Below are 27,816 nucleotides of genomic sequence, written 5' to 3'. Positions count from 1 at the left end.
TGTTGTGTTTTTTTTTCTCCCCCTCTCCAGTTTTTTTGCCTTGTGTCTCAAAATGGCCTCCCTGTCCTCCTCCTCCCGCTGTCTGCAGACAGAGGAGTGAAGGACGAATTTTGATCAACCAACATCAATATAAAACAACGCTGAGAACCTAAAATGGCCACTCCCCACTCTGAGTCTATTGTCACTCCATATGTGCACCACTGCCTCGGCTTTTTTTTTCTTTCTTTCTCCCCTTCTCTCTAAATCTATTTGTCTTTCTCTTGATTTGAAGTGCGGTAAGATTCCAGCTCTTGTGTTTTATTGCTTTAACCATTACGTTGCCATTTATAGCAGTGTCACTGGGCAGATACAGATGTGTTTCTCTACTGGGACTAATCTTTTGTCAGTTCACCGAGTCTTGTAAGCTGTTAAGTCTCTGCATCGAATGCCGTTTGCCACCAAAAACTTTCCAAACCACCAAATTCTGACTGTGATTTCTGAGGGAAAAAGTGAAGTAATGCATTGTAAATGTTGTTTGTGTGATAAATTATTGAGTTTTGACCGTGCATCCTCATATGGGGACATTACATTTGCTGCTCCTAAAGCCTGGTTTATGGTCGCCGTAGTGAAGCCGGCGCAAGGTGCGTGCGCCAGAAAATCGCGGCTTTCATGTGGTACACGAAGGCTCTCCAAGTTGTCGCGGTGGGTTGCCGTGCACCTTGAATTTTTGTAGCTACACGCCGACTGCACGCTGCGCTTTTCGTTTCAACATGGATGCCTTCGAGGGAAGACTGGCCGAGCAGGTTCACCTGTACAGACATCACAGGGACAGTCAGATGTCATTAAATACTTGGAAAGAAATAGGCAACACCGGAGAAAGAAGAGGCTTTCTGCTGCAGGCTGGGAAAGAATATGAGAGGTCGTTTTGTAAAAGCTAAAAAAAAAAAAAAAAAGTCTCATGGCAACGAGAGACAGAAGTCATTTTGACTTGGAGGTAAGCAACAGTAATAATTACAGTACACAAATGCGTCGGTGTTTAGTGTTTACTACTGTTGCCAGGCAGCCTACTTTCCTTTCCGGTACCAGTCGTTGACTTCTTACTTATCCACAGAATATTCTGTTTGTACGACTCCTGGTGTTTCAGAGCATATTGCAACAAACAACACGTCTGGGCATGCTTGTAGTACTAAGGTTTGTAATTCATTGTGCATAACTTAGACTTATTGTCCTCGGTCATGGCACTTTTTTGCACCATCTTGTTGTAGCAAAAGCACAATACACTTATTAGTATAAAAACAAGATAGCGGGCATCTAAACCAAGTCCGTCTACCACAGATCCCGAGACAAAAAGGTTCAAAACCTCATAACATTTTATGGCTGAAACTTGTTTATTTATGCTATAATAGCGTTTATAGTGTGATATGGCATACAAATTTAACACATTTTAGGAATAATAACAAGCTACAACGCTGCCAATTATATAATTATCGTACTTAATTAGCGTTACACACAGGTGTGACGGACTGTTCCTACAGACAAAAAGGACATTCCTAGTTTGGATTATAGAGCAAGGAAAATTCATACCGAGTTAACAAAATGAACAAATCACAAGGTTTTTAGAAGTGTTGTGTTGTTTGCAATTTGTTTTTTGCATTTTTCATATTCAAGCGTTGAAAGGAACAATTTTGGAACAGCTTTAGGCTACACTTAAACAGTGACAATTAACAACAAACACAGCTGTTTTGCAGCAGTTACACACTGGGGACTTTGTTGTGATATACCGTAAAATAAACCCCTTGTAAACATATGAAGACAGCCTTTTTTTTTTTTTTTAAACTACTTCCTGTTCAAAGACGACGTTTAGTTTTTATACTTTTCATGTCATATTAATCTCAAAATAGGAAGGAGAATTTAAAAAACCAAACCAAACAAAAGCTCAGGTCCCAGGAGGTTAATCTTTGCTCTCAAATGTAATATCGAAGATCAGATTTGAAGTATGGAGAATGCCAAAGCTTTGCCAAATTGCCGAAAATACTCGTGTTTAATGAGTCGTCTTTTAAACTTCTTTCCAATGGGCTCCAGCGGTGTGTGCACAGAGGTTTAATTGTATGTAAATGAGCATATGTGTGCCTAAATTGCCTATTATTTGTCTGTGTGTGCATGTGCACAGCAACAACAGGCAAAACTGGCTTCACATTCAGAGGAAAAACCTTGTAATTGAGCTGTATTTTTCAGGCCTATTCTGTATAACAACACATTTTCAATTTAAATTCCCTGTCTTCCAGCGCATGGACAGATTGATTTTATGTTAATTTATGTGATATTTCTACATGTTAAGACGGCACATGTGGAAATAAGAGAGCATGCAGTGCTTTCTGGATGTCTTCTGAACTTTTCACGTACACCGGCATTCCTGCTCAGCTTTTGATTGGTTGATTGTTGCCGCTGCTGCACGGCGCAGGAAAGGAAGGGAGAATCGGCTGTTGCCTAGCAATCCGGTTGCCATAGATACCGCCAGGGCTCCCTCCTAAAGAGTACACTGTTATGTACATTGAAAAGAGAGAGAGAGAGAGAGAGAGTGAGAGAGAGAGAGAGAGAGAGAGAGAGTGAGTAGGTAGGAAAGAGAGGCAGGAGAGGTATGGAGAGAATAGACAGAAAGAGAGAAGAAGGATGGAGGAAGTTGAAGTATAGGAGAGAGAGAGGGAGCGGCGAGGGCACAGAGGAGTTCATTAAGAATAACATAAAGAATAGGAGGAGAGAGAAAAAACAGACAAAGACAGAAGCAGAGCGAGAAGCAGAGAGTTATACGAGAAAAAGAAAAAAAAGAAATCTCTTCATGATTCATCATATAGATTCCCCCAGACAGTTGGAGTGGTGAAGGCAGGGTAATATCGGAGTCTGCTTCATTTGCTATTCTGTCTTAACATGTGGTGCTGTGGCTTGCCGGCTGGTTGTTTTGTGTTACTCAGTTGTCTTGGCCATGTTTGGATAAGCTCCCACACCACCATCAATACCACGCCCCCCCCCCAACCCAAAATCCACCCTCACCCACACAATCCATCTCTGTCTGTCTGTCTGCTTGGTGTCTGTTTGACTGTCTGTCACTGTAAAACACAGCGAGGAGGAGAGAAGAACTCAACAATGCAACAGTTTCATAGCTGGCGTATTCATAAATTATTCCTACTATAATATATAATGTATACATGTGGATTGACATAATGCAATATTGATATAACACTTGAAAACTAGGGCTGTCAATCGATTAAAATATTTAATCGTGGTTAATCGCAAATTAATCGCAAGTTAATCACACATTTTTTATCTGTTCAAATTTACCTTAAAAGGGAGATTTGTCTTTATTTAATACTCTTATCAACATAGGAGTGGGCAAATATGCTTGCTTTATGCAAATGTATGTATATATTTATTATTGGAAATCAAATTAACAACACAAAACATTGACAAATATTGTCCAGAAACCCTCACAGGTACTGCATTTAGCATAAAAAATATGCTCAAATCATAACATGGCAAACTGCAGCCCAACAGGTAACAACAGCTGTCAGTGTGTCAGTGTGCTGACTTGACTATGACTTGTCTCCAAACTGCATGTGATTATCATAAAGTGGGCATGTCTGTAAAGGGGAGACTCGTGGGTACCAATAGAACCCATTTACATTCACATATCTTAAGGTCAGAGGTCAAGGGACCCCTTTGAAAATGGCCATACCATGGTTTGGAACCAATGGATTCCTTAGGTTTTCATATGATACCACTATCTTCACTCTTGCTTTAAAACTGAGCCCGCCACAACCTCTGAAAGATCGACTGTGTTAATGCGTTAAAGAAATTAGTGGCATTATAACTAATTTGCGTTAACGCCTTATTATCACGTTAACTTTGACAGCGATAATGAAAACTTTTCCATATCCTGTCAGATTGCAGTGCCATCCTCTGATGCACAAAACGATGCCTTTTACAATTCTGGTTTGTTTGGACTAAAATGCTAATTAGTTGTTAGCACAGGCAGTGATAGCCGCCACGACTGAACACACAAAGAAAAACCTACAGTACAGAAACTCCACATTTTCAGTGCCAAAATGACACAAATGATGGGATGCATCTTTATGTAAAACTCTCCTTTGTACGCTCGTGCTTTGTTTTAGGCCAGCTGGTCATTTTTGACACATGACAGTACGGGGCTGATGCACAGTATAGGGGATCATGTGAGGTTGGGCACAATTCAAACAGGATTTCACAGTCTCATTCCCAGCCGGTTCTCTCCCTGGAACAGAATAGGATTAATTATTTGCATTTTAACTCTTCATCGACGGGGACACGAGCCCGCGAGTGCTAAGTGGCTCTTTTTAAGTGTCTGTGCACAAAGTACAGCGCATGCATATACATAGGCGGTGTGTATTTGCATCTATGCGTGATTTCTTTAAATGCATGATTTATAGTGGAGTGTCTGTGTGTGTGATATATTAGCACGTGTGTCTATTCGCTAAATGTGCACATATCTGCAGACTGCAGAGCCTGACGTATTGTGTTTGTGTGTGTGTGTATGTGTGTGTGTGTCTCTGTTTCTGCAGGTCAGTGTGATTACAAAGCAGCCATAGATCAAGTTTTATTATGCACCAAAACCGCCTCTGTCCTCTTTACTTTGCAATGTCATCTCTGCACACAAGCTCACATTGCATACACACACACAAATGCATGCATCCAGACCCACAATGCACTGGGAGTTACGCAACCTGCTGACTGGACATGAGTGAAAGTAGTACTTGTGTGTGTGTGTGTGTGTGTAAGGGTGAGGGGTGGGGTAGATTTGGAGGGTGCAGGGATGGAAAAGGAGCAGAAATGAGTGGAAAACAGAGCATAGCACTGGTGCAGGCATTAGTGTGACAACAGATGGATTGCAGGAAAGAGTTCCAATTTCCTTTTTGAGAGTAAAGCAGAGGGAAGAAGAAAAAAAAAATAGATAGAGACCAAATAAGGGAAAGGGAAGCGAAAAGATGAAGCACAATGAAGCGCAGAGAAGAGATCGAATCAGAGGCAGAGAGAGCAGCAGCAATAATGAGAACGCATGAAAGTGCAAAGAGGAAGAGGATGGGAGAAAGAGTGAGAGTGAGAGGAGGAAGATGGAGAGAGAAAGGAAGCCAGTGACTTTTCATCTGTGACTGACGGTTTCCATCTGACTGCATCTCTGCCTCCTTGTCTGCATAAAAAAAAACAAAAAAAACCTGAAGATGTCTCCTCGAGCATTTTGGGCTTTTGTGTCTGTGTGAATCTACATGTATGTGCTTTTTATGTGTTTCTTTTTAAATATGTGCAATTTTGTGACTGTAATTATGTGTGTGTGCATGTGTGTGTGTGTGTGTGTGTGTGTGTGTGTGTGTGGCTGGACGAGGGTTACAGGGACTCTCATTCATCACGTTAAAGAGAGCAAGTGGGGGATGGGACTGAAACTGGACGGCAAAAGTTATTATGCAAAGGCTTGGTTGTAAATCTTTGAGTGTATGTATGTATGTGTGTGTGTGTGCACTCTACTGTATGTGTGTGTGTGTGTGTGTGTGTGTGTGTGCTCTCCATGTGTTTGTGTGTGCGTGCGCTGCTCCTGAGAGGCTCTCCTCATTAAGCAGCGAGGCGACAGGAGTGCAGAGTGTGTGTTTTCACACACCGCTGCTCCGATACAACGGGAGCCACTTTTTTTTGCCTCCCTTCCTTCTCTCCCCTTTGTGCTTCCTCATCTTCCTCCTCCTCCTCCTCCTCCTCTTTCCCCATTTGCCTCATTCGTTCTTGAAATCCTTCCCTGCCACCGCCTCCTCATTCTCCTCTTCCTCCACCTTTGCACCTCCTCCTCATCCTCACCCCTTCCTCCCGTCTACAGCTGCAGTGCCGTAGCGTTTGTTGCCTTCGGTAATTGTGACGAACAGATACACTCTGAAAGTGAAAACACTCAACCGTCGCTTGTTAATCCCGATCTAAACTTCAGCCTTGATAAATCAAGTTTTGTAGTTTTTTTTGTGATGACGGTAGCCACGGCAACTAGTGTTTCTTTGTTAATGGCTGAGTTTATCTTGATGTGTACCTACACAACAGAATACAATGGAAGAAATAGAAGAAGAGCTTTAAATCACCTCAATCATCACTTTCAAGCAGAAGCCATGCAAACGGAGCAGGCAGGGAGACAGAAAACAGAGCGGGGGGAAAAGATGACAAAATACAAAAAAGTGAGGTGGAAGAGAAAGTGAGAAAAGTCAACAGGTAGGCCGATTTGTTTGCCTGTGTGTGGTGGCAGAGGTAATTCCTTTCGGATGGAAGCACTAAGTTGATGAGGCTTCCACTGCGGCCGGCCAGAGGACGAGATTATCGACCAGCCAAAGTCGGACGGTGGTATTGATTCCAGGTCAAAGTCTGAGACGGAGGGGAGAGAGGAAGAGGAGGATGAGGAGGTAGAGAGTTTGGAAGGTAGACAGAAGAAACTGCGGGACAATACCAGGATGAGGACACCGACATCGGGTCACGACTACATAATGCTTTTGGTTCTGAACTTTCTCAAACTGTAGCTCCTTGTCTTGAATATGAACGGTAAGAAATGTTCTTCTTAGTAGGGATGTCACGATACCCGAAATGTAGCAGTCGATACCAATACCAGGGAAATTCCATTACTCTCGATCCCACTTCAATACCACGGTAAAAAACAAAAGTGAAACAATAAATCCCAAATACTTCAACATACACAAGTTAAACAGGTCATAATTCCCTCTCTATTTTCCATTTGATATTGCTGTGAAAACATCTCCTTCAAACAACTGGATTTATTTAAGTTACATTTGAACACATCATGATATCGTTTGAATATACCTTCACTCAATATTCATTTTTACTGAATAGAGCCTGAACACACCATAATGTATCAGTGGCACCTCCCGTTAATGTTAGTTGTTAGCTCCAGAGGAGCTCTGTGTCTGTGCAATAATTACAAAGAGTTCATTATGTATCTATGAGGACATACAGTATAATCTGAAGGAGTGACGTGTAGAAAATGCAAAAAATCTTTAAATGTTAAAAAGAATTGCCTCAACAAATCTCTGAATACATAAATAACATAATAAACAAGATAAAATAAAGTGAGAAATGTAAGAATATACAATTATTTTGCTAAAAGTGAGAGACTTCAATTGAAAACAGAGAGCAGGGCAAGAGACGGTTCAGAGAGCGAAATAACAACGCAAGGTAACGAAGGAGCAGCATGGAGGAGGAAGGGAGAGAAAATGAGACAGAGGGAGAGAGAGAAATTATAAGCAGAGAGGGAGGAAGGATGGGGACGGGTAGGTGTTGGGGGGAGCATTTGAGGATTCATCTCTTGCTGGATAATTCCCAGGAGGATCTCTCTCCAACACTTGAAAGCTGTGAAGTGTGCGGTTCTGCTCATACTCCTCCTGGTAATTGGAAGAGGAGCGGAGGGGAGGGAAGGAGGGAGAGGAGAGGGAGGGTCAGGTAAAGGAGGGAGATACGGAGGTAAGAAAAGAAAAGGAGAGGAGAGGAGAGGAGAGGAGGAAGATGGTAAAGATTTAGAGACAGAAAGGAAAAGGTAAAACTAACGAGGGAGAAAAGAAAGAAAAGAGAGCCACCTCACTTGTGCCATCTTTCTTTCTTCAAGCGCTCATTTTTTCTCAACCTGGCTTATATCTGTTTTATTTTTGCTCATTAGCTCGCTCCTCTTTATTCTCTCCCTCTCTATCACTGTCCTCCCTCCCTCCCTCCTTTTGCCAGCGATGGCGTGTCTGTGGTTGCAGGCGGCTTCTGAAACATGGCCGCAGGCGTTTAATCATTGATGGAGTTTTTTCCTCCATGCAGGCAGGCCAGCGGGCAGCCCCGACTCACTCACATGCGTCAGGACCTGCTGATTCACTCTCTGGGGCCTCCGAGCACGCACACACACACATACACACACGTGCACACAGGCACGACTACAAAGGCAAACAGAGATGCATACAGACACAGATAAAATGTAGCCTGAATGTGTGTGTGTGTGTATGTGTGTGTGTGGTTATCCACATGTGTGCCTGTCTAGTTTATCCCACCAGGGACTGTGAGGCCCAATCAGCAGCACTGAGCCCAAATAAAAGCAGCGAAGGTAAAAGCAATTTATTTGACCAGAACAAGGAGACGAAAAATGTGTTTGCATTGGCTCCAGGGCTGCACGGCGCATATGTCTCTGCAGCTTTACAGTATACGTCCTTCTGCTAGACTCAGTAAACATCTGGCTGTGTTGTTCTTACTGTAAAAGAGTAAACACACTTATATACTGTATGCTCATCCAGCAGCATTCAAGTCTTTACTGTATTCTGTTCCTCATTCATATAGAGCAGGACGTCTTCATACAGTTTGCACATAAGGTTCAAGGTCTTACCCTTTAGTACGATGGCGTATTAGGGCCATTTTAGCTAAAAAAAAAAATTACGGAGCTGGAGCAGGGGGGTAATATTCAGAGAAATAACTTGGATATTCTGAGATTAAAGTGGCAAATTTACGATAAAAAGATTGGATATTCTGAGATTAAAGTGGCAAATTTAGTAGAAAAAAATGGGATATATTCTGAGATTGAAGTGGCAAATTTATGGGAAAGAATGGGATATATTCTGAGATTAAAGTGTCAAATTTACAAGAAAAAAACTTGGATATTCTCTGAGATTAAAGTGTCAAATTTACAAGAAAAAAACTTGGATATTCTCTGAGATTAAAGTGGCAAATTTATGAGAAAAAAAACACAAATTTACGAGAAAAAAAATCACAAATTTGCAAGATTATAAAGTCGTAGTATTTTGTATTGTATAGTATACTTACTTACTTACTTACTACTACTGCAACTAGTATATTAATAACAATCTCCCTCTGACGTTCTGATACAGAATCCAATATCATCATATCATTTCAGCGATATGATATGAAAGACCACACTGACTCTCTGATGATTTTTAATAAAGGGGGAAAAAATAGGCCAGGACATATCTGCCGAACCCTCGCCAGCACACAGGCCTGATGATGTGCAGGTGTTTTTTTTTTTCCGCTATAATGAAACTCATAATTTTGAAAAAGCTGACGCCAACAAGATCTCATATTATCACTGGAAAAGGAGATTACTGAGGGGTTATGAGCATGGAGCCATCTGTGTTGAAATAACACACTGTGAGTTTCAGGTACTAGACGGTGTTTGGTCAAGACAACCCAGTTCAGTATATCCGCCTTTTTTTATCTTACTGTAGCAGCGGAAATCATCGGTGACCCGGGCTCGTGGTCTATTCCCTTGTCCATCAAAATATTAAACAGCAAAAAGTAGGTCTAGTATTATACGATATTATTTTATTGAGAACTGATATATTGTAAATTGATTATTTATTATCTGCACACGAAACCACTGTCTTTTATTACCGTTCATTATTTTTAAGAACGACTGGTTTTAGTATTTAAAACTACTGTCTTTTATTACCTTTTATTATTTTTAAGAACTACAGTGTCACACTCAACATGTGTATTTAAGCACGTTCATGCATGGCTGTATGTATGATCATGTTTTATGCGTATATGTACACTGTGACTTTGATATGTCGGTGTGTTGCAGTGGCTTGGAGTCTGAGACAAATTTCCCTCTGGGACAATAAAGTACATCTTATCTTATCTTATCTTACACAGTAACGAGTACATTTGATTATAATATCTATCGATGCTGATACAGTAGTCTCTCTCCACCTTGTTATTCATCATTGCAGCACATATGAAAGTGCCAAGCCCAGCAGTAAAGTCCTTTGCAGTTACATTCTCGCAATACAGATGACAGCCTCACTCCTGTTGAATTCACTCCCTCCCATCATTTCCCTCCCCTCCCCTGTTCTCCGTCTGTGTCTGTCTGTCTGTCTGTCTGTCGGTCTGTCTGTCGGTCTGTCTCTCATCCTGATCAGAGAGTTTTTATTATTATTTTATTTCTCGGAGGATTAAAGCCAGACCTATGTGGAGTAGAAACCCAATCTCTCTCACTCCTCCTTCTCTTCTCACCCTCTTTTTCTTTTTTCCATCAAATCCACCCTCTACTCACTCACTCCCTTCTCCCCTTCCGGCCAAACAAGACTCCACCCTGAAATGGATGGATTAAATGACCTCTCTCTCTGTCTCTCATATGCACACCTACAGCACTGTCTGCCTGTGTGTGCTTATCTATTGTCTTTCTTGCAGGGGTGAATGGCTTTCTGTGCTTGCCTATATGTGTGAGCATGTACCTGTGTAATCCACTCTATTGTATTCACTGTCGCTCTGCCCTGCCTGGTGCGTCACTGCGAAGGACACGTCCAGTGCGTTACATCTTCGAGAAGAAGGCGCACATACAAAATAGTCTGCAGTGGTTATGTGATTGCTTCCATTAAAGTGATTATGCAATCAACAGCAGTAAGACTGGCAGGCAGGGAGACCGACAGAGGGATTGGGAGGGTAGATGTGGAATGCATACACACACATATATGCACACAGCACTCAGGCAGGCAGGGGGAATTTCTCTCTTGTTAATAATCATTATGAAACGGCTTCACGTGGAGCACTTGCCTCTCCGCGCTCAGCGTGATAGCAGGTCTGTCCCGGCAAATTCCCTATGCACACACACACACACACACACACACACACACATCTTCTCTTCCTCCTCCTCCTCCACTCCTGAAAATATTTACCAGACCCCAGGGGCTTCCAGCAGACGTCCCTCTCTATGCCTCCCCCTCCCCGTCTCCCAACCTGCTACCATTTCTTGGGTGAGCCGGGGTTTGGTGAATCCCAGGCTCCAGCGCCGGGCTGCACCGTTGCTTGTTTTTACCAAAGCAAACAGATGGAAAAGGAGAGAGAGATAGACGGCGCGATGTGCCCAGCTGGGACGGTGCGCAGTCTGGCAACAGGGACTTTAGTTACAGATCTCCTTTCGTCTTCTTTGTTTTACATCTCAACATTTTACCTCTAATCACTCACTGTCAGTACAATACTCTGTCGACGATGTTTCGTTTTTCTCAGCACACCTTGGTGAAGGTCCTGTGTTTAGGCGGTGTGATCTGGCAGTATCTAGCGGTGAGGTAATGAGGTTGCAACTAACTGAAGCCTATCCTGTGTTGCCAAGTGTGTTGGAGAGCTACGGTGGCCGACGCAAAAACGCAAATGGCCCTCTCTTGAGCCATTTGGAGCAGAGCCAGTGTGTAGAGTGTGTGTGTAAGTAGGAAGTGAGTGAAGAAGCAAGAGAGAGAGAGAGCAGCGGTGGCGGCGACGGGAGTGAGTAACATTTTCGACTCTGGCCCAAGCAGGGATAGTTAATAGTTGTTAGTTTGTCTGTTCTGGGCTACTGTAGCAACATGGCAGACTCCGTGAAGAGATCCTGCTCCATATGTAGATATAAACGGCTCATTTTAAGGTAACAAAAACACGATTCTTATTTTTTTCAGGTGATTATACACTAAAGAAAACATACGTATTAATATTATATTTAATTTCTGCCAATAGATCCCCCTAATTGTTACACTGGTCCTTTAAGCCGTGTTTGCCCTGCACGGTACGGCTCTGCTCAACTCGACTCACTTTTGGTACGAGGTAATTTTCTCTAGTCGTGTTTCCACTGCGAATAGTAACGTCTGCACTTTGTTAATTGTACGACGTAGTGTGCAGTGTAGTTTTGCAGTCACTATTGACGGTAGATTGGTTATATAAAAATGGCGGGTATGTGCCAGATCGCCTGGGTCGCGCTAGTGACGATTCTCCCTGACCAATCAGTCGTCTGCAGTGTTTTGACTCCACGTTCTAGTAACGGCTCAGCTCGCTTGGAACCTCGGCCACGGTGGTAGAATAGAGTTCTATTGGTACCATCCGCAACTTTTTTCTAATGGAAATATAAAAATAACCGTTCTAATGTGAAATAAACTGAGCTGGACTGAACTGCTTGGTGGAAACATGCCATTACTTTTACAGTCTTCCCCCTCTCCCCTGTCTAGAGACACTGACTTATGAGTTTACACTTTGCTCTTCATCCTCCTTTTCTAAGAGCCCAGGTCGGAGTAAACTGAAGTCCCACTTTTCCTTACCTGCCTCTCTTTTCTTCTTCTCCTTCCAGCCAAGAAAGCGCCAGACGGCTCAGTGATCGCCAACGGCTACTGCGACTTCTGCCTCGGAGGCTCAAAGAAGACGGGCTGTCCTGAAGACCTTATCTCCTGTGCGGACTGTGGACGCTCAGGTAGGGCACCGCTGAAGGGGATGATTGGCAGGAGGAAGGCGGTCCTCTGTTGATGCACAAAGTGTTTCATTTGTTGAGAATAGATTTCGTATATAAATAAATGCAAGTTTCGATTCCTGTTACGCTTAAAATGGATGGACCATACCAGTGTTTTTTTGTTTTGTTTTAGCCCATCTACTACAAATCATGTACAGTATACTTACTAATAGACATTTGCTGTAATGTTTTAGATTTTTGAGGCATTTTCTCACCTTCCAAGCAGCCAGTGGTTTACATTGTTTACTACAATTTGAAAACCAATTTGCAGAGACTTGAAACTGATAGCCTTTTGTTTTTAACTATGGCGGCCCTGAAGGACAAAATACGGTGAAAGCAGCAACGGTTGTCCACATAAAAATGCAAAGATTAAATTTAACTTAACTGGTAGTTAATGCTAATGGTACAAATGCTAACTCACAAACGTTAAAGTAGCATCACCTCACACCATCTGTGACTTTTAGCAATTAAATTAACACTAACCTAGATATCTGTTAAATTTGAATGATTGGTAACTTTGGTGTTACTTTGGGGACTTATTGTCCTTAAAGGCAACTCTACATAAAAATGACATTCATGCCTTATTTGTGTAACTTATGTTGCAGTGGTTGTAAGTGCAGGTTAATTTGAAAAGTCTGCACTGCGTTACCTTTCAGTAACAACTTAAAAAAAAAGCAAACATGAACTCCACTGTGAAGTTATTCTCTGCAAGTTGATTTTCCTTCAGGAACAGAAACCCTTGGCTGCCTGAAAGGTAGAAAACGCGTAAAAAAAAAACTTCGTAAACAATATGACATGCTTTGGAAAACAGTGGCTATAATGTAAAATGTACAAAAATCTTCTCTTTTCTCAAACACACATCTGTTGGTGCTTTAAATCCACTTTAAAACCCTATTTTGAAATCATCAACACCTATTAATAAAGTGATATTCTATATACAATATAATCCATCTGTCATGAATGGTAACACTATAAACATAGTCGGGAACAGGATTTTGAATTTTGTAAAGTTTTGTACAATATCAAGAATATCAAATAGATAAATCACATGAGATACAATTTTAGATGTTTAACAAATTGCATATAGCTCCCAGTATATGCAATAAATATGATGATACATGCTCTGCAGTACGTCAGAAGTGCATAAACACTCTGGCATGTCTTGTCAAACTACTGTTTCCAAAGTCAGGAATGAACTTTCACGCTGGCACTTATTTTCATTTAAAGGGATAGTTTGGGTGTTTTGAAGTGGGGTTGTATGAGGTACTTATCCATAGACAGTGTATTACCTACAGTAGATGACGGTCGGCATGCCCCCAGTTTGGAGAAACAGACAGGTGTACCGACACAGTAGCAAAGCAATGTACTGCTGTGGACGGGGTCGGCAGCAAAACGTATTTTTAACATTTAAACGAAAGGCTCACCTAAAAAAATCAATATCAGTTTAAGTGTACGCTATATTTAATACAGAATATAATATTTTCACCGTTTACTTTGCCGTCAGACAGCTATACAGTCTATGTTTCCGACGGGGAACTGAAGTCGTTATCTGTGCTCTCGCCAAAGCCACCAGACTCCATTGAAAAACACAGTAATTTTACCTTGCAGAACACAGGAGTTGCTGGTCTACCGCTGCCATGATTGTCTGTTATTGTGTGACTTAGTGTGTTAGTTCGGATTTACCAAAGTCACACAATAACACAAACAAACTAACCAATCGAGGCAGCGGTAGACGAGCAACTCCCGTGTTCAGCAAGGTAAAATCAATGTTTTTTTTCAATGGAGTCTGGTGGCTTTGGAAAGAGCATAGATGGACACAACAGCTTCAGTTCCCCATCGGAAAGGGCTGACGGCAAGGTAAAGGGGTGAAAATATTAAAAATATAGCGCCGTATACTTAAACTGATATTTTTTTAGGTGAGTCTTTTAGGTGGCTAAAATGCGTTTTGCTGCCGGCCGCGTCCACAGCAGCGCTCCCGTGTCGATACTCCTGTCTGCTTCTTCAAACTGGGGGCGTGCCAGCCGTCATCTACTGTAGGTTATACACTGACTATGGATAAATAATACCTCAAACAACCCCACTTAAAAACACCCAAACTATCCCTTTAAAGTGGCCATGTAAAAGACATTCCTTGGCATTTAAATATGAATGAATTCAATAAAATGTAATCTTGGTGTGACCTTCTTGTCTGACCACAAAAAAAAACACAAAATTGTTCAGAATGTTGTTTGCTGCACTCCTTTCAATCCCGGCTTGTTGTACAACAACCTACTTTACAATTGTGATATAAACCATTGTCTATTTCTTCTTTTTGAGACCGTGTCCAATGTGCTGCAGGGAGCTTAGAACGGTCTCCTTTAGTGTGTATTGTGGTTGTGAATGGCCAACAGTAAAGAGTAGACTTCAAGTATGATTTTTTTAAAACACGGTTGTATTATTATTTTCCCATTATAAACCCATTTGTTTTTGGTTTGTTGGATGTGCTTGTAAATTCTGGTTATATGTATACATGCAGAGATTGCAGTGTATATGGTGCAGAATCTGTGTACTTATTACTTGATTGCATGTACTGTATACATATTTTTTCTTCACCTGTTTTTTTTTTTTTCATCTGAAAAATAAAGAACTTAAAAGATGTACGTGATTTGTAGTGAATGGGCTGCAGCATGCAAAACATTGGTATGGTCCTCATCTTTATATATAACCACTCACAAAGAAGACAAACGAAGGTCGAGACGTGAGGATGACATAACTTTCTATTGTCGTGATCATGTAACAGCAAGTACCAGGGAAAGATAATGGAGAGATAATGGCAGGGAAGTGAACTACAGTGGAAAAGGACAATCTATTGTCATGTTACATCTGGAATTTGTTATTGAAATTCCAACATATTTTTGTAGTTCTCAAAATAAAATCAACAGTAAGCTTATGGTAGAATTTTTCTCAGATGACTGAAATAAATGTGTTCCAAGTGTTCATTTTTATGATAAGTTTGGTTTTAATTAGTTATTTTATGCTATAAAAAGGGGATGAGACGCCATGATTGACAGCTGTGATTGACAGCTGCTCTGAGTGAAGTAGTCGTGGAGCCGGAGGCTTGGGAATCGTACGAGAGGAGATGTAACTTTAACTTTCCATAACCGTCACCAGTCTGTGCAATAGAAGATTTGATCATAGCTGTAATTATAGAGATATTATGGTTAGTTATTACACGGCTTTGTTGAATACTCGATTCTGATTGGTCAATCACAGCGTTCCACGGTCTGTTATTTCTTTATAGCAGACCGTTGCTATGTATAACAGACCGTCGCTATGGGCGTAGTTCTGATGTCGGACTCTGGCGGACCATTTTTGTGTCAAATTATTGATTTCTTCAGTAAGCAGCCGTGTACTAAGCGGGATAATGTACAGCTAGCGGGTCATTGTTGCGATGTAAGACCCTTTCGCTTCGTGTCAGGGTGCAGCACCCCCCGTGTTGGGGTTTATTTCACAACAATGACCGGATCGCTGTACATTATCCCTTACTTGTTGTGTCTTTCTAGCCAAACAGTTATCGTGGTGCTAATGGAGCAGCTAGGTGGCTAACGCTAACAAGCTGCAGCCGTGCTCGGCTCCTGATTGGCTCCGGCAGGACCTCGATACCGCGGCTCGAGCCTCCCCGATCACTACTGCACAGACTCTGGCTCCAAATGAAGTTACAATCTCAAGATAGCAGCCCCTGTATCCAAGGCTTATTGAAAGAGAATGGGACACGGGTCTTGGGGTCTTGGGGTATGAAACATGCGGGTATGTAACTGGAGCTGCGGTCGCGCATTGCTATTGGCTCAATTTCGGCGAGTGCAGGCTCCGCATGTGTTGTACCCCAAGACGCAATGACGACGCGTGACATCTCCTCTTTTCACCCTCCTTACCCGTATCCGGGATATTTTGGCTTCACTTTTGAACAGTGGGAGGAAGTGCAGATGCAACATCCATCTATATATATATATATATATATACAGTCTATGTTGAATACAGGAAAAAATGCTGCCCAAAAATTCTGTCAGCTATCTCAAGTAATGTTCACATCTGTAACACACCATTGTTTCCCCCTCAAATATAAATAAATCACCCGTACGGAGCTGACGTATAGATAGAATAGGTAGATGATGGATGACTGTCCTCAAAATACAGAAAGCCCTGGTGAAAAACGTTGTGTGGGCGTGTGCTTGTGTGTGTGTGTGTGTGTGTGTGTGTGCGTGTGTGTGTTTGTGTGTGTGTGTGTGTGTGCACTCAGGCCACCCGTCCTGTCTGCAGTTCACAGTGAACATGACGGCTGCGGTGAGGACTTATCGCTGGCAGTGCATCGAGTGCAAGTCCTGCAGTCTGTGTGGCACCTCTGAGAACGACGTAGGATCTCACTTTATACTACATGCTAACTCTGAACACATGTGGCTGCACACACACACACACACACACACACACAAACACATGCACACACATATAACATACTGTACTACATAATGCTAGAAAACCTTATTGCATAAATGTAGGTTTTATACAGTATTTTATAGCTAGAGCAAGTTTAGGGGATACTGATATTTATCCTTAAGGGAATCCACGTTCTCCAGGAGCTAATTTAGATTCACTGGCTGCTCTCAGAGTGCATGAAGGTTTGATCCCTCAGGCTGAAGGTTGACCACTGGACTATACTGTTGCCCAATTGGTCCCACTGGGATGAAACCGGCCCGTGAGAGAGTTTCAAAGATACATAGATGTCTACCTGTTTTTTTAAATCCCTGAAGAGTAAGCAGGTATAATAAAGTCACAGTGCAGGTTATTATTGTTTCTAGCCTTTACGAGAATAAATATCTGTGAAGGGAAGTTGTTGATTCTCTCTTTTTTGTTTTTATTATTACTATCCAACAAAATAAAAGTCCACATGGTTAACAACGTTTCAAATAGATATTTGGATTCACAATTTAAAAACAACCAAAGGATATGTATAACACACCTCAACCCTTTGAATTATATCTTCAAGCACTATACACATCAAATTCATGCTGTTGTGTCCTTTCACATCCCACATAAGAACATCTGTTTATGTGAATGTTCTCCTCTGTTCTAGGACCAGCTGTTGTTCTGTGATGATTGTGACAGAGGCTACCACATGTACTGTCTGAGTCCTCCCATGTCTGAACCACCAGAGGGTATGTATAACGATAAGAAGAATACTAGGGCTGTCCAGAATACCATTTTTTGGGCTGCGGGGCTTCGGTAGTAATCAAAAGCGAATATTCAAAGCCCCGGAGACCGCAGGTGAACTTTTCCTACGAGAAAATATTGCGTAATGCACTGTCAAGAGGTCGTGGTCATTTCACGTATGTCAGTGAGTCCGCTTGTCTCTGTCCTTGTCTCAGACCTCAGCATAAAGTTGGCGGTTTCCGGGTCGGTCGGTGGTTGATTAACGCATATTTTTGGTGGTCGGGCGGTGCGAATTGGCTCTCGTAACAGGGTGGGTGGGTGTGGGTTATAAAAGGAAAACAAACCCACGCTTTAACCTCACGGTTAGTAGGCAGCACGGACTCATCATTAAAGCAGCACAATTCCTCTGTCACATAATCAGAAGCCTCCCCCACACATGCTTTTTTGATCAAAAATGTGTCATGATGAGTCCACGAGTTTTGTTTTTACGCCTTCTGTGGACAGGCACACCCGCCTCTGTCCGTGCACAGCGTCTTACGGGCCCTCTCCCGCTAAACGGCGCCGTTTTGAGGCTGTTGTGTCCGTGCTAAGCGTCTCCTCTCCTCATCCCTCTGTGTGTGCGAGTGTAGACGTACCTCAAAGTCCTGTTTGCGAGCCCTCTCCCCCTGAAACCCTCAATCCGGGCAGTGGTCCGTGTATAATGCAGCCTGTGGAGGCTTCCTCCCTTTCGTGTTTCGTTTCGACATAAGCAACGGCGATGAGGGCTCTTGGCCCGTTTTTTCAATTTTTCCATTCTCAGCTGAGATGGACAGCATAGCGCTGTAACACGTGTCTTTAGGTTTAATTAAAGGCGTTCATTTTTAAGGATTCTGTTATTCTAGTAGACGATTTTTGTATTGTTATTTGTTATTGAATAAGAGGCATTTTCCAAAAGGTCTGGTATGTTTTAAGCATGTTTTTAATCCTGAGGGGTTAAAGAAACAACAACAACAAATCACCGAATACCAAAATTAAAAATCTATTAACTACCAAACGAACAAATAACCGAATAGTTGAATATTTGGGTACAGCCCTAATGAATAAAAGCATTATAATCAAGAGATACTGCACACATGGAGTTCATATGAAGGACTTATGAACCTGTATTTGGTCACAGCACAGCCCAAGGAAACTCATCTGAGAACACTTTTGTTTGTACAGACTTAACTGTCTGAAGACAATCACAGTGAGGAGTGAGACCTGCAGTCAAAACAGTCCATCTATCCCTCTGCTGACATTTTAGGTATTGAAAATAAAACAAGAATTTAACCCTCAGGACTCATTATGAATCTGCATGTCTTTGTGGGAACATCTAACGGCCCTGATAGTGTGGCCATCATCACGGAAATGGAGCAGGTACATCTGTTCAAATTAAACCCTACTACACACACAAGATGGCTGCATCAGGATGTTTGATGGCGTTGTTGTCATGGAAATGAGTAGTAGAAAAAGATAATCTGTTTCCATGGCAAAAGTGTCACTTGGCTGAACATACAGTAGCAGTGGCACTTGTGTTCAACACTCACTAACAGTGTCATGCTCTGCCCACACATGCAAACGCTTTTGATTTACATGAAACAGTTTTGAGATTCAGCAGCAATCGGTTATTTTAGGTTTAATCTCAAGCAGAGACCTGACGCCGTTCTCACATGGACGTATATTTTTATACATACTGTGAACACCTTTAGGCGTAATGCAGCAGGGGTCTTCGTACACTGAGAGTATTCATTTTAGCATCCATCTCAAGTCGATGTTTAATTAATGTCACAAATCCCACGCTCAAATCCAAACCCAACTAGTTGTCAAATCCCCTGCATCCGCAATCCACAAGCACAGCATGTGGTGTTTTAACATGGAGCTTTAATTTACAGTATTACTTAACGCTCTGTCTGAAATGAGGGATTAATCCACCAGGCTTTACAATAGCAGTGATTGAACTTCCGATGTGTGATGTACTCTGCGTGTGTGTGTGTGTGTGTTGTTAGGGAGCTGGAGCTGCCATCTGTGTCTGAGACACCTGAAGGAGAAGGCCTCAGCCTACATCACCCTCACTTAATCTGCGGAGCTGCGCCTCATCCTCTCGGCCCTTCATCCTCTCCCAAACCACCTCTTCGTCACCCCTCTCTGTGCCTCAGCTGCCCCCCCTCCTCCTCCTCTGATCTACTCGCCGCCACTTCCACTACAATCCGTCCTAGTGACCTTCGGCACCCACAGCGCTGCAACCATTCTTGAACCAGCGGCAAACCAACGTCCGTCCTCATGTGTCACTCACCACATTCCCTGATGCTTGACCTGACCCCCCCCGACCACCACCTTCCCGAACAACACTGCAGAGGAATTCATCAGCTGGCAATAAGTTTGCTAGCGAGACACACACTCCAGCCTGCCAAGGGCACTTCAGAGGCATACTACTCCACAGGAACCCTCTTAAGGGCCCTCGGAAGAGCCCTAATGATCTTCAGCTGCAACTCAGTCAAGTAGTAAGAGAGAATTAATAAGATGGATAGGTGTTAGGCCGAGGACAGGGCTTGGAAGACCCTGGATAACCATGGAGCAGTAGGTTTCAGTGTTAGCCAACTGTGAAATATACACCTAACCAAAATTTCATTTACTCCCTCTGTCCTTTACCCTGTACAGCAGAGCTGAGACATTGAACTCTGCTCCACTGTTTGTCTGCAGGACTCGCTGCCCTGTTTCAAAGGGGAGTGAATTGTACAGAATTCAAACTGATTCTCCATTTACTTCAAAACTCCTCTCACTGGCAAAACAATGAGCATCTGGTCGGGAACTCAACAAGACACATCTTTGACCTCACCGCGTCCTCTCTCCTTGCATGGGGTTTCCACAAATTAATGATGCATTTTTTTGGGATTGACACCGGAGGTTTTATTGTGTTCGGATGTGATCCTCGGATGAGAGGGGAGATGGATTTTTCTCTAATCAGCTATCTCTGATCAAACAGTGTATTTAAAAATGACAACTTAGGCTTAGCATCGCTCACAAATCCTTTACCTGACCTTTAAATCGCCCTTCCCTTCTATGAAACAATGACTGTGAAGCCAACGTGAGACTGAAACGCTCCTGGTGCTTGGTGTGTATTATCTGTGTGTTAAGAATGTAGGATTGATGTGTGGACAATGCAGAACTTTGTGCGGCCCATGCTGAGGCCTAAAAACGTCTTTTTTATGATTCCTTTTTTATTTTATTGTTTTTTTTTCATTTGCATGTTGTTATTTTAAAAAGACTTTTAATTGAAATTGAAAAGAAAGCACACTTAATTCGCAATAATGTGTTTGTGATATGAACTATTTTGGCCAAAACTGGGTGTGTTTTAAACTCTGTGTGTGTGCCTGTGTGTCTGTTTGTGTGAGTTTATCTGAGTACTACAGTAATTGTAGCCGGCTCCATGCTAGGTGGTATCTGTTAAGAGGATTTGAGGTGATGTGAATGTAAGGAAAGACAGCATTTACCTGTTCAGGCATTCTGACAAAGTCATTGTTTTGCAAGTCACAAGCCTCAAGTCTTGGCACTTAAGTTCTGAGTCAAGACCAGCAAGTGTTTAAGATATAGTTTGACATTTTGGCTAATAAATACGGAAATCAAAGTGTACAAAAGACAAGTTATGGTTTTACAGGGGCTATGTGCCAGACTATTTCTTGGCAGCAACTCCAAGAAACCACTGTGCCCGCCAAGAATTAGTCCATCACATAACCCCCTTGTAAAAAACATAACTTGTCACTTTTACCCTTTGGTTTATGTACAGATTAAATAAATGACATACACCTTTAGAGGTGATTTTGTTACCTATGGATAGAGCCAGTCTTAATGCTAAGCTACGCTAACTGTCTCCTGGCTTTAGCTTCATATTAATCGGACAGATATGGCAGTGGTATCAATCTTCTCATATAACTCTTGGCAATATAGTGAATATGTGTATTTCCCAAAATGTCAAACAATGTCTTAACGTCAAGTTCAAATCCTAAACATGGAGTTATGATCTCCTCGCCAAATGTAATTCCATTTAAAATCATTAACTTCATAGTAACATGTGCATTTTATTCCTATTTTTCCCCTTTTTCCTCTCACAACCCTCTTATTTTACTGCATAACATTCAGGACAACAAATCTGTGATAAATATCACCACCACACACTGACTGTGTCGAGGGTCATTGATTATATGTTAGCAGAAACGCTAAGCCCTTTGTTACTAGCTTAAAGCGATACTCCACCCGAAATATGCCCTTTTAGGATCAAACACGTAACACTTTTCACATTGAACGGCTTCTTTTAGCAGATACTAAACCACTCCTGTAACTTAATCCACTTCTCTACTGTATATTTACATCCAAACAGTCAGAGTAACACCAAAATATGGCAACAGTAAGTGCACTGCTTCTGTTCTAACGTGCACACTCGAGCGACATACACAAGCTTCAGCTTTAATAACATACTTTTTGATCTGACTTTGGGCTTGGCGAGGGTACCAAGTATGAGTGAAGTCATTGGTGTTAAAGTCAAAGTCCCATGGCAGGTTTAGCATGCTAGCTTGCCAGCTCTGTTTCTCGCCAAGTGAAATCATGTTTGTGTCCTGCAAAACATGAGTTTTGTTAGAGTGAAACTTGGTAAGAGATGTTTAAAAGAATTCTGCTACCTGCCAGTCTGCTCTGCACGTTAGTATCCAGTAGAATAAATCAGCATTTGAAGACAAGCTAAAATGTTAAGGCTGAGTTTGTGATACAATATGTCCTCATACAACGCTTTGTGTGATATCTTACGAAAAGTTATTCCTCATTTTTTTACGTATTCCTACGAATATCCAGCAACACGTGTCAATTTCCACTCGTTACATGCATACAGTCTTTTCAAAATAAACTTCCGTCTTCACAGGAAACCACTTGGTTAGGTTTAGGCAAAAACACTACTTGTTTGGGTTAAAATAACTTCGGAAGTGGCGTATCTTAAGTACGAGAGTTAAGTGACAAATATGTCAACGTTTGGATTAAAATAACTTCGGAAGTGACGTTACTTAAGTACGAAAGTTAAGTGACAAATAAGTCAGCGTTTGGATCAAAATAACTTCGGAAGTGACGTTACTTAAGTACGAAAGTTCCGTAACAAATAAGTCAACGTTTGGGTTGAAATGACTATGGTGGTGTAACTTAAGTACGGAAGTTATGGAACAAATAAACCAACGTTGACTTCTGGTTTCACCAGGGACATGAACATCGGTCTCCTGGACGAAAGTCCAGTGTCTTTTGACCCTCTCATCCACCCCAACCGTCTCCTAATGCGGGCGTTTGTTGCTCTTTATACTTCCTGGTTCACGATTACAAATTGATTTTGTGGTATTTATACGAATTACAGTGCATTACTTTTCGTAGGTATAACTACGGACGTTGTATGAGAACAGCCTGTGTCATAATGGGATTAATCTAGTCAGCCAGCCAGCATGTGTATTTGTGAGCTTGCACTGAGAAAAATCTCTTTCTTTCTTTTAACCCAAAGGCCCATTATGTTATCCTCAACCAGTTTAACTGGACTTCTCAAGGCAAATTTAATGGGCACATTACAAGACAGCTAAAGTGCTGATTTACGAGGATGTTTTTTTCTGGATTGTTTGATAGGAAAGAGAAGACATCGATCCAATGATGTGTGAGCTTTAAGCTTGGAGACAATAGCTGTAAATAGAGGATTAAATCAAGGAATTTCCATTTCATACAGTATTTCATATTCTTATGTACATATCAAAGTATGAAACAGGTCAAATTCAGTTGTTTTTGGTTTGAATGAGCATCTCATTTTAATGCTGCATCATGTCTCTAAATGGAAACTCGCAGGATCAGATGGCTTGTGAGAATGTACCTGAACTGTAATTGTGTTTGCCATCTGATACAGAAAGACATTAGGTGCAAATACTGTGCTACCCTCAATTCAATGTGACTCCACTGATGCATGAATGACACCTGAAATGTTTCTGATTTCATATTTTGATATTGTCAGTATTGCTTTTTTTAAACGACGATGAGAAATAACCTTTAACTTATGTTCATTTCCTGTTTGTTTCCTTGTATGTTTTTTTGGAATCTGTGTCTTTTCACATTTTGCACAGCGTGGCTGCATTTGCTCCCCAAGTGTGTTTAATGCCTCTGTGTGTATGTGCGTGTGCGTGTGTGTGTGTCTGTATGTGTGTGTATAACCACTTATGATTACTGGAAGGTCAGAGATAAGCAAACCGAACCAAAATAGTGAATTATTATTATAATTAATATTCTGCAGACATTTTCTTCTCAGTGGAACCACTTGCATGGCGCAGCACTGCTAGAGGATTGTAATGTGATGAGTACAGATGACGACAACAGTGTACTTGTTTGTACACATTTAACACAAAGCACTTGGATAAAGAAGAATGCTGTTTCATTATGCAGTGTGTTAAGTCAGTATTTCATAGAGAGGCGAAGTCCCTCCCCTTCCATTGTCTTCTATACAATGTGAGTTCCTTTTGCAACCAGAGGAGTCGCCCCCTGCTGGCTATTAGAAAGAATGCAAATTTAAGGCACTTCCACATTGGCTTCACTTCTCGGACCCGGAGGTTGCCCACTGATCCCAGTAAGAAACACACAGGAATCGTAGCTTAAGCGAGAGAGACGTCACTTACACCACATTTGGGTGTGTAGTCTTTCTAATTACATATTTTCATAGTCTTATACTTCAACAGTTTTACGACAAACTGCGACTGTCTTGACTTGCAAAATTATCTTTTAAATTGACAAACATCATATGTGCGATTCATGGCGCAATTCAAACAGGATCCAAAAATGATTTGTCTCTCACCTTTAACTACCGTACATATTTTTTTCCGAAATAAGGTCTCATGGCGGTCCACTGGAAAAGGAAGGACTTCGCCTCTCCATTTGCCAACGAAACCAGTAGTATCCAATCAAATACTGTTTATTTCCATTAACCAATCAGAGCTAACATCTAGAGTAGAAGTGTGTCTGAGTGGAAATAGTTTGAGGATGAAATAGATGTTGATGTTAATCAATATAGAAATGTTTGTGTGGTGGATGGACGATGATGATGATGATGATGATGATGATGATGATGATGATGTCGATGGTAACTGAAAAGCCTTTATATTGGGAGCTTTCCTGGCACTTAATAGGAGAAGCTCGATGAAGTCAAACTCATTTTGATTGTACTATCTGGGGAGGGTGGGGCAGCCATGTTGGGGTTTTTGGAAGGGTGGGTATATCAGTGTGATTATTAAATGAAACTTGAGCCTTCCCTTTGTACAAATGGACAAACCAAGGTGGTGGTGATGATGGGGGTCGGGGTGTCAAACAAAGCCGCACCAGGAACCTCCAGGAGTCAAGTTGACGCCATTACCCCTCATCCCCCCGCCACCCATTTTAGGCTGTTTGGGGTGGCTCGGCCAGAGAGTTGAGACTTTGGGCCGCCTCTCTTGTAAATTGTCGTTCTGTGATCTTGCTTGCACTTTTTTTTTTTTTTTGATTTCCCAAAAATAAGAAACTAATTGTAAGTATGTATGTGTGTGAGTGCGGGTGCACTTTTTATTTTTAATCTTCACATTTTTTCAACGTGATTGTCTGTTGTAAACAACACTGGATAAAGATGAGTTTTTAATTTGTATTTTTTACCTTGAGAGGAAGATGAAATCTTCTTGGACATTTTTTAACCCCCGCTCCCTCCCCTTCTTTCCTCCCTCCCTCCCTCTCTCTCTCTTTCTCTCTCTCTCTCTCTCTCTCTTTCTCTGTCTGGTACCTGGGAATGCTTTGAAATGTGGACTGTGACCGCATTGCTGTCATCACTGCTGTCAGTCATTCTCTGTGAATTCATCCGACTTTCTCAATTTACCCAGTTTTTTCTCTCTTCCCTTGACTCATTTTTTTCCATTAAAAAGATGAGATTGAAAAATGACCTCTACCTTTGCGTGTGCGTGTTTGTGCGTGTGCATTTATTTGCTCTAGTTGCTGTTGTATAAATCACTGAATATGTGTGTGTTTTTGGACAGCAGTCAGTCTGCTCGTCTGGGTGTCTGTATTGTTGCCAACTAGGGCAGCATACTAGTCTGTTTAACTCCTTTTTTTCCAGGTAGAGATGACTTTCTAGCCCACACAATCTTCCCTTATATGCAGCTAATTGTAGGCCAACATTTGTTTCTCTTTTCACTGTACAGATACAAATCTATCAAAGCAGCATGTTCAAAGTCAGCAAATCTGAATACTAATCATTATTTCCAATTTAAACACACGTCGTGGCTAAAACACATTCACAAGAACCTTTATTTTTCTTTTCTGCAGCGCACTCCAAAAATATTCTAACCTTTTCATGTGTTTGAAAAAGGAACAAATTGGCTGTGGATTAACAAAAGATTAAGGGGACAGCATTGTTTTGCTTCTATAGCTGGCCTGCAAAACTGAGAATGGGGGGGACAAAAGAGCCCCGTTGTCCGCAATTGTTTTCCAACAACAGTGCAGAAGAGAATACACTTTGCTATTCAGGGCAGGTACAGTTTTGCTATTTGTGATGTATTCCTGGAGATGAGACATTCATCATAGCTGCTGTGTTGGCCAGACCTGGCTGAGCAACAGCGGCAGGGTGAAGTCAAGCTGATCAACAATTCCATTTTTTCCTCCTTCCCTGCTTCCTTCAAGAAGCCAGAAAACCGAAAACTAGTGCACACTTGGTTCCTTAGGGGAATATAGGTATTTTTAACAATATACTCCGCGAAAAACCAATTCCTCCATCCATCCTTTGGCAGAGCTCCAACCTTATCCAAAATCCTGCACTACACCCCCAACCCCCGCCATCCTGTGCATACAGAAACCCACACACAAACGCCAGTGTGCCACACACACACACACACACACACTCAGACATGCATGCACACAAACATGCAATTTTGCACACATACTGTACAGTGTGCACACTCACACACACACACACACACACACACACACAGCCTAGAGCCCCCATCTTCTTATGAGCTTCATTACTCTGACCCCAGTCTCCCTTTCATATCTCTGAAGATGTTTATGCACTCTTTGTGTGTGTGTGTATGTGTGTGTGTGTGTGTGTGTGTGTGTGTGTGTGTGTTTTCCACTCAATACCCAACAGAATATGTGTATGTATATTTATTTAGGCCCAGAGTAAGCACAAGTGTGTTTAAATGTGTGCATATGCGAGGATGTGTATACTGTACCTCAATGTGTGAGTACTGTACTATGTGTGTGTGTGTGTGTATATGTAATGTGTGTGTGTGTGTGTGTGTGTGCGTATGTGCATGTGTGTGTGTATGACTTCCCAGCCAATTACCACATCTCCCAGACAGACTGAGACTGCCTAGGCCCTGCCAGCCAATCAGAGAGGGGCTGCGCACTGCCGGGCCGGAGGTGGTTGCTATGGTAACCAGGAGGCCTGTTTGCATGGTGGCTGATGGAAGAGTGATGGATTACAGTAATGGGATGGAGGGAGGGAATGGAGGGAGGAAGATAGGGAAGAAGGGAGGAAGAAAGAATGGGGGAGGTAGAGAAGGAGGTTAGGAAGAGAAAGAAAGAGGGGGAGAGAGGAAATGGGGTGGGAGGAAGGGAAGGGGCAAGGGGAGGTGAGGAAGAGGAGGAGGGAGGCAGACAGACTCATACATAAAGATATTGGAAATGTATGAATGCATCTGAAATGAAGCGACTTAAAAAGATGAAAAAAGAATGAGAGAAAATGATAAAGGGGGATTGGGGGAGGAGTGGAGGGGGAGAAGATATTGGGAAATGTGCTGGTGGGTGGGTGGGGGGGGGGGGGGGGGGGGTTATAGTGTATGATTGAATTCCTCTCTTTCCTTCTTCTGTCTGGGATGAGATGTGTGTCTGGCCATCTGTCCTTGGAGCAGACAGAGAGGTAAGTGTGTGGAGGGATGCAGTCTCACCTTTTTGCCTCCTCAGCAGCAGCAGCAGCAGCGCTGCAGAAAGAACTACTTTCACTGTCTGAAACTATAATATGAAGGCCGAGATAATGCACTTCAACAAGTCATACCAAAATTGTACCAAACTGTGCATGTTTTGCCAAATGCCACCGGATATATTTTGCTGATAGGGAAAATTTGAATTGAAAATTCACAAACCAATGTTAAACTGAATTACAGGCGCCCTTTCACCTGTCCCCCAACCCCCCCCCAAAAAAAACAAGAAAAGAAGACCAATTGGTCCAATTGATTATTACAGGAACAGTGTGCAACATTTAGGGGGATCTACTGGCAGAAATTTAATATAATAATAATAATAAGTATGTTTTCATTAGCGTATAATCA

At 42.0% G+C, this 27,816-nt stretch overlaps 1 protein-coding gene across 2 annotated transcripts in view; it reads left to right on the top strand.

The window, feature by feature from the left end:
- The window catches only part of dpf1 (D4, zinc and double PHD fingers family 1), a 56,286-nt gene extending 30,853 nt beyond the window's left edge, over positions 1-25,433 (top strand). For both annotated transcript variants that reach the window (XM_037776138.1, XM_037776137.1), the window contains exons 9-12: positions 12,116-12,235; positions 16,548-16,660; positions 17,379-17,460; positions 19,480-25,433. In XM_037776138.1, the coding sequence (XP_037632066.1) occupies positions 12,116-12,235; positions 16,548-16,660; positions 17,379-17,460; positions 19,480-19,550 (386 nt within the window). In that variant the 3' untranslated portion in view covers positions 19,551-25,433. The remainder of the gene's footprint in view (positions 1-12,115; positions 12,236-16,547; positions 16,661-17,378; positions 17,461-19,479) is intronic.
- Positions 25,434-27,816: the final 2,383 nt, after the last annotated feature.

The sequence above is a fragment of the Sebastes umbrosus genome, chromosome 7, assembly GCF_015220745.1.
Source record: "Sebastes umbrosus isolate fSebUmb1 chromosome 7, fSebUmb1.pri, whole genome shotgun sequence".
Lineage (NCBI taxonomy): Eukaryota > Metazoa > Chordata > Actinopteri > Perciformes > Sebastidae > Sebastes > Sebastes umbrosus.
Note: the sequence above shows the minus strand (reverse complement) of the source record. Positions and strands in the feature narration are given on the sequence as shown.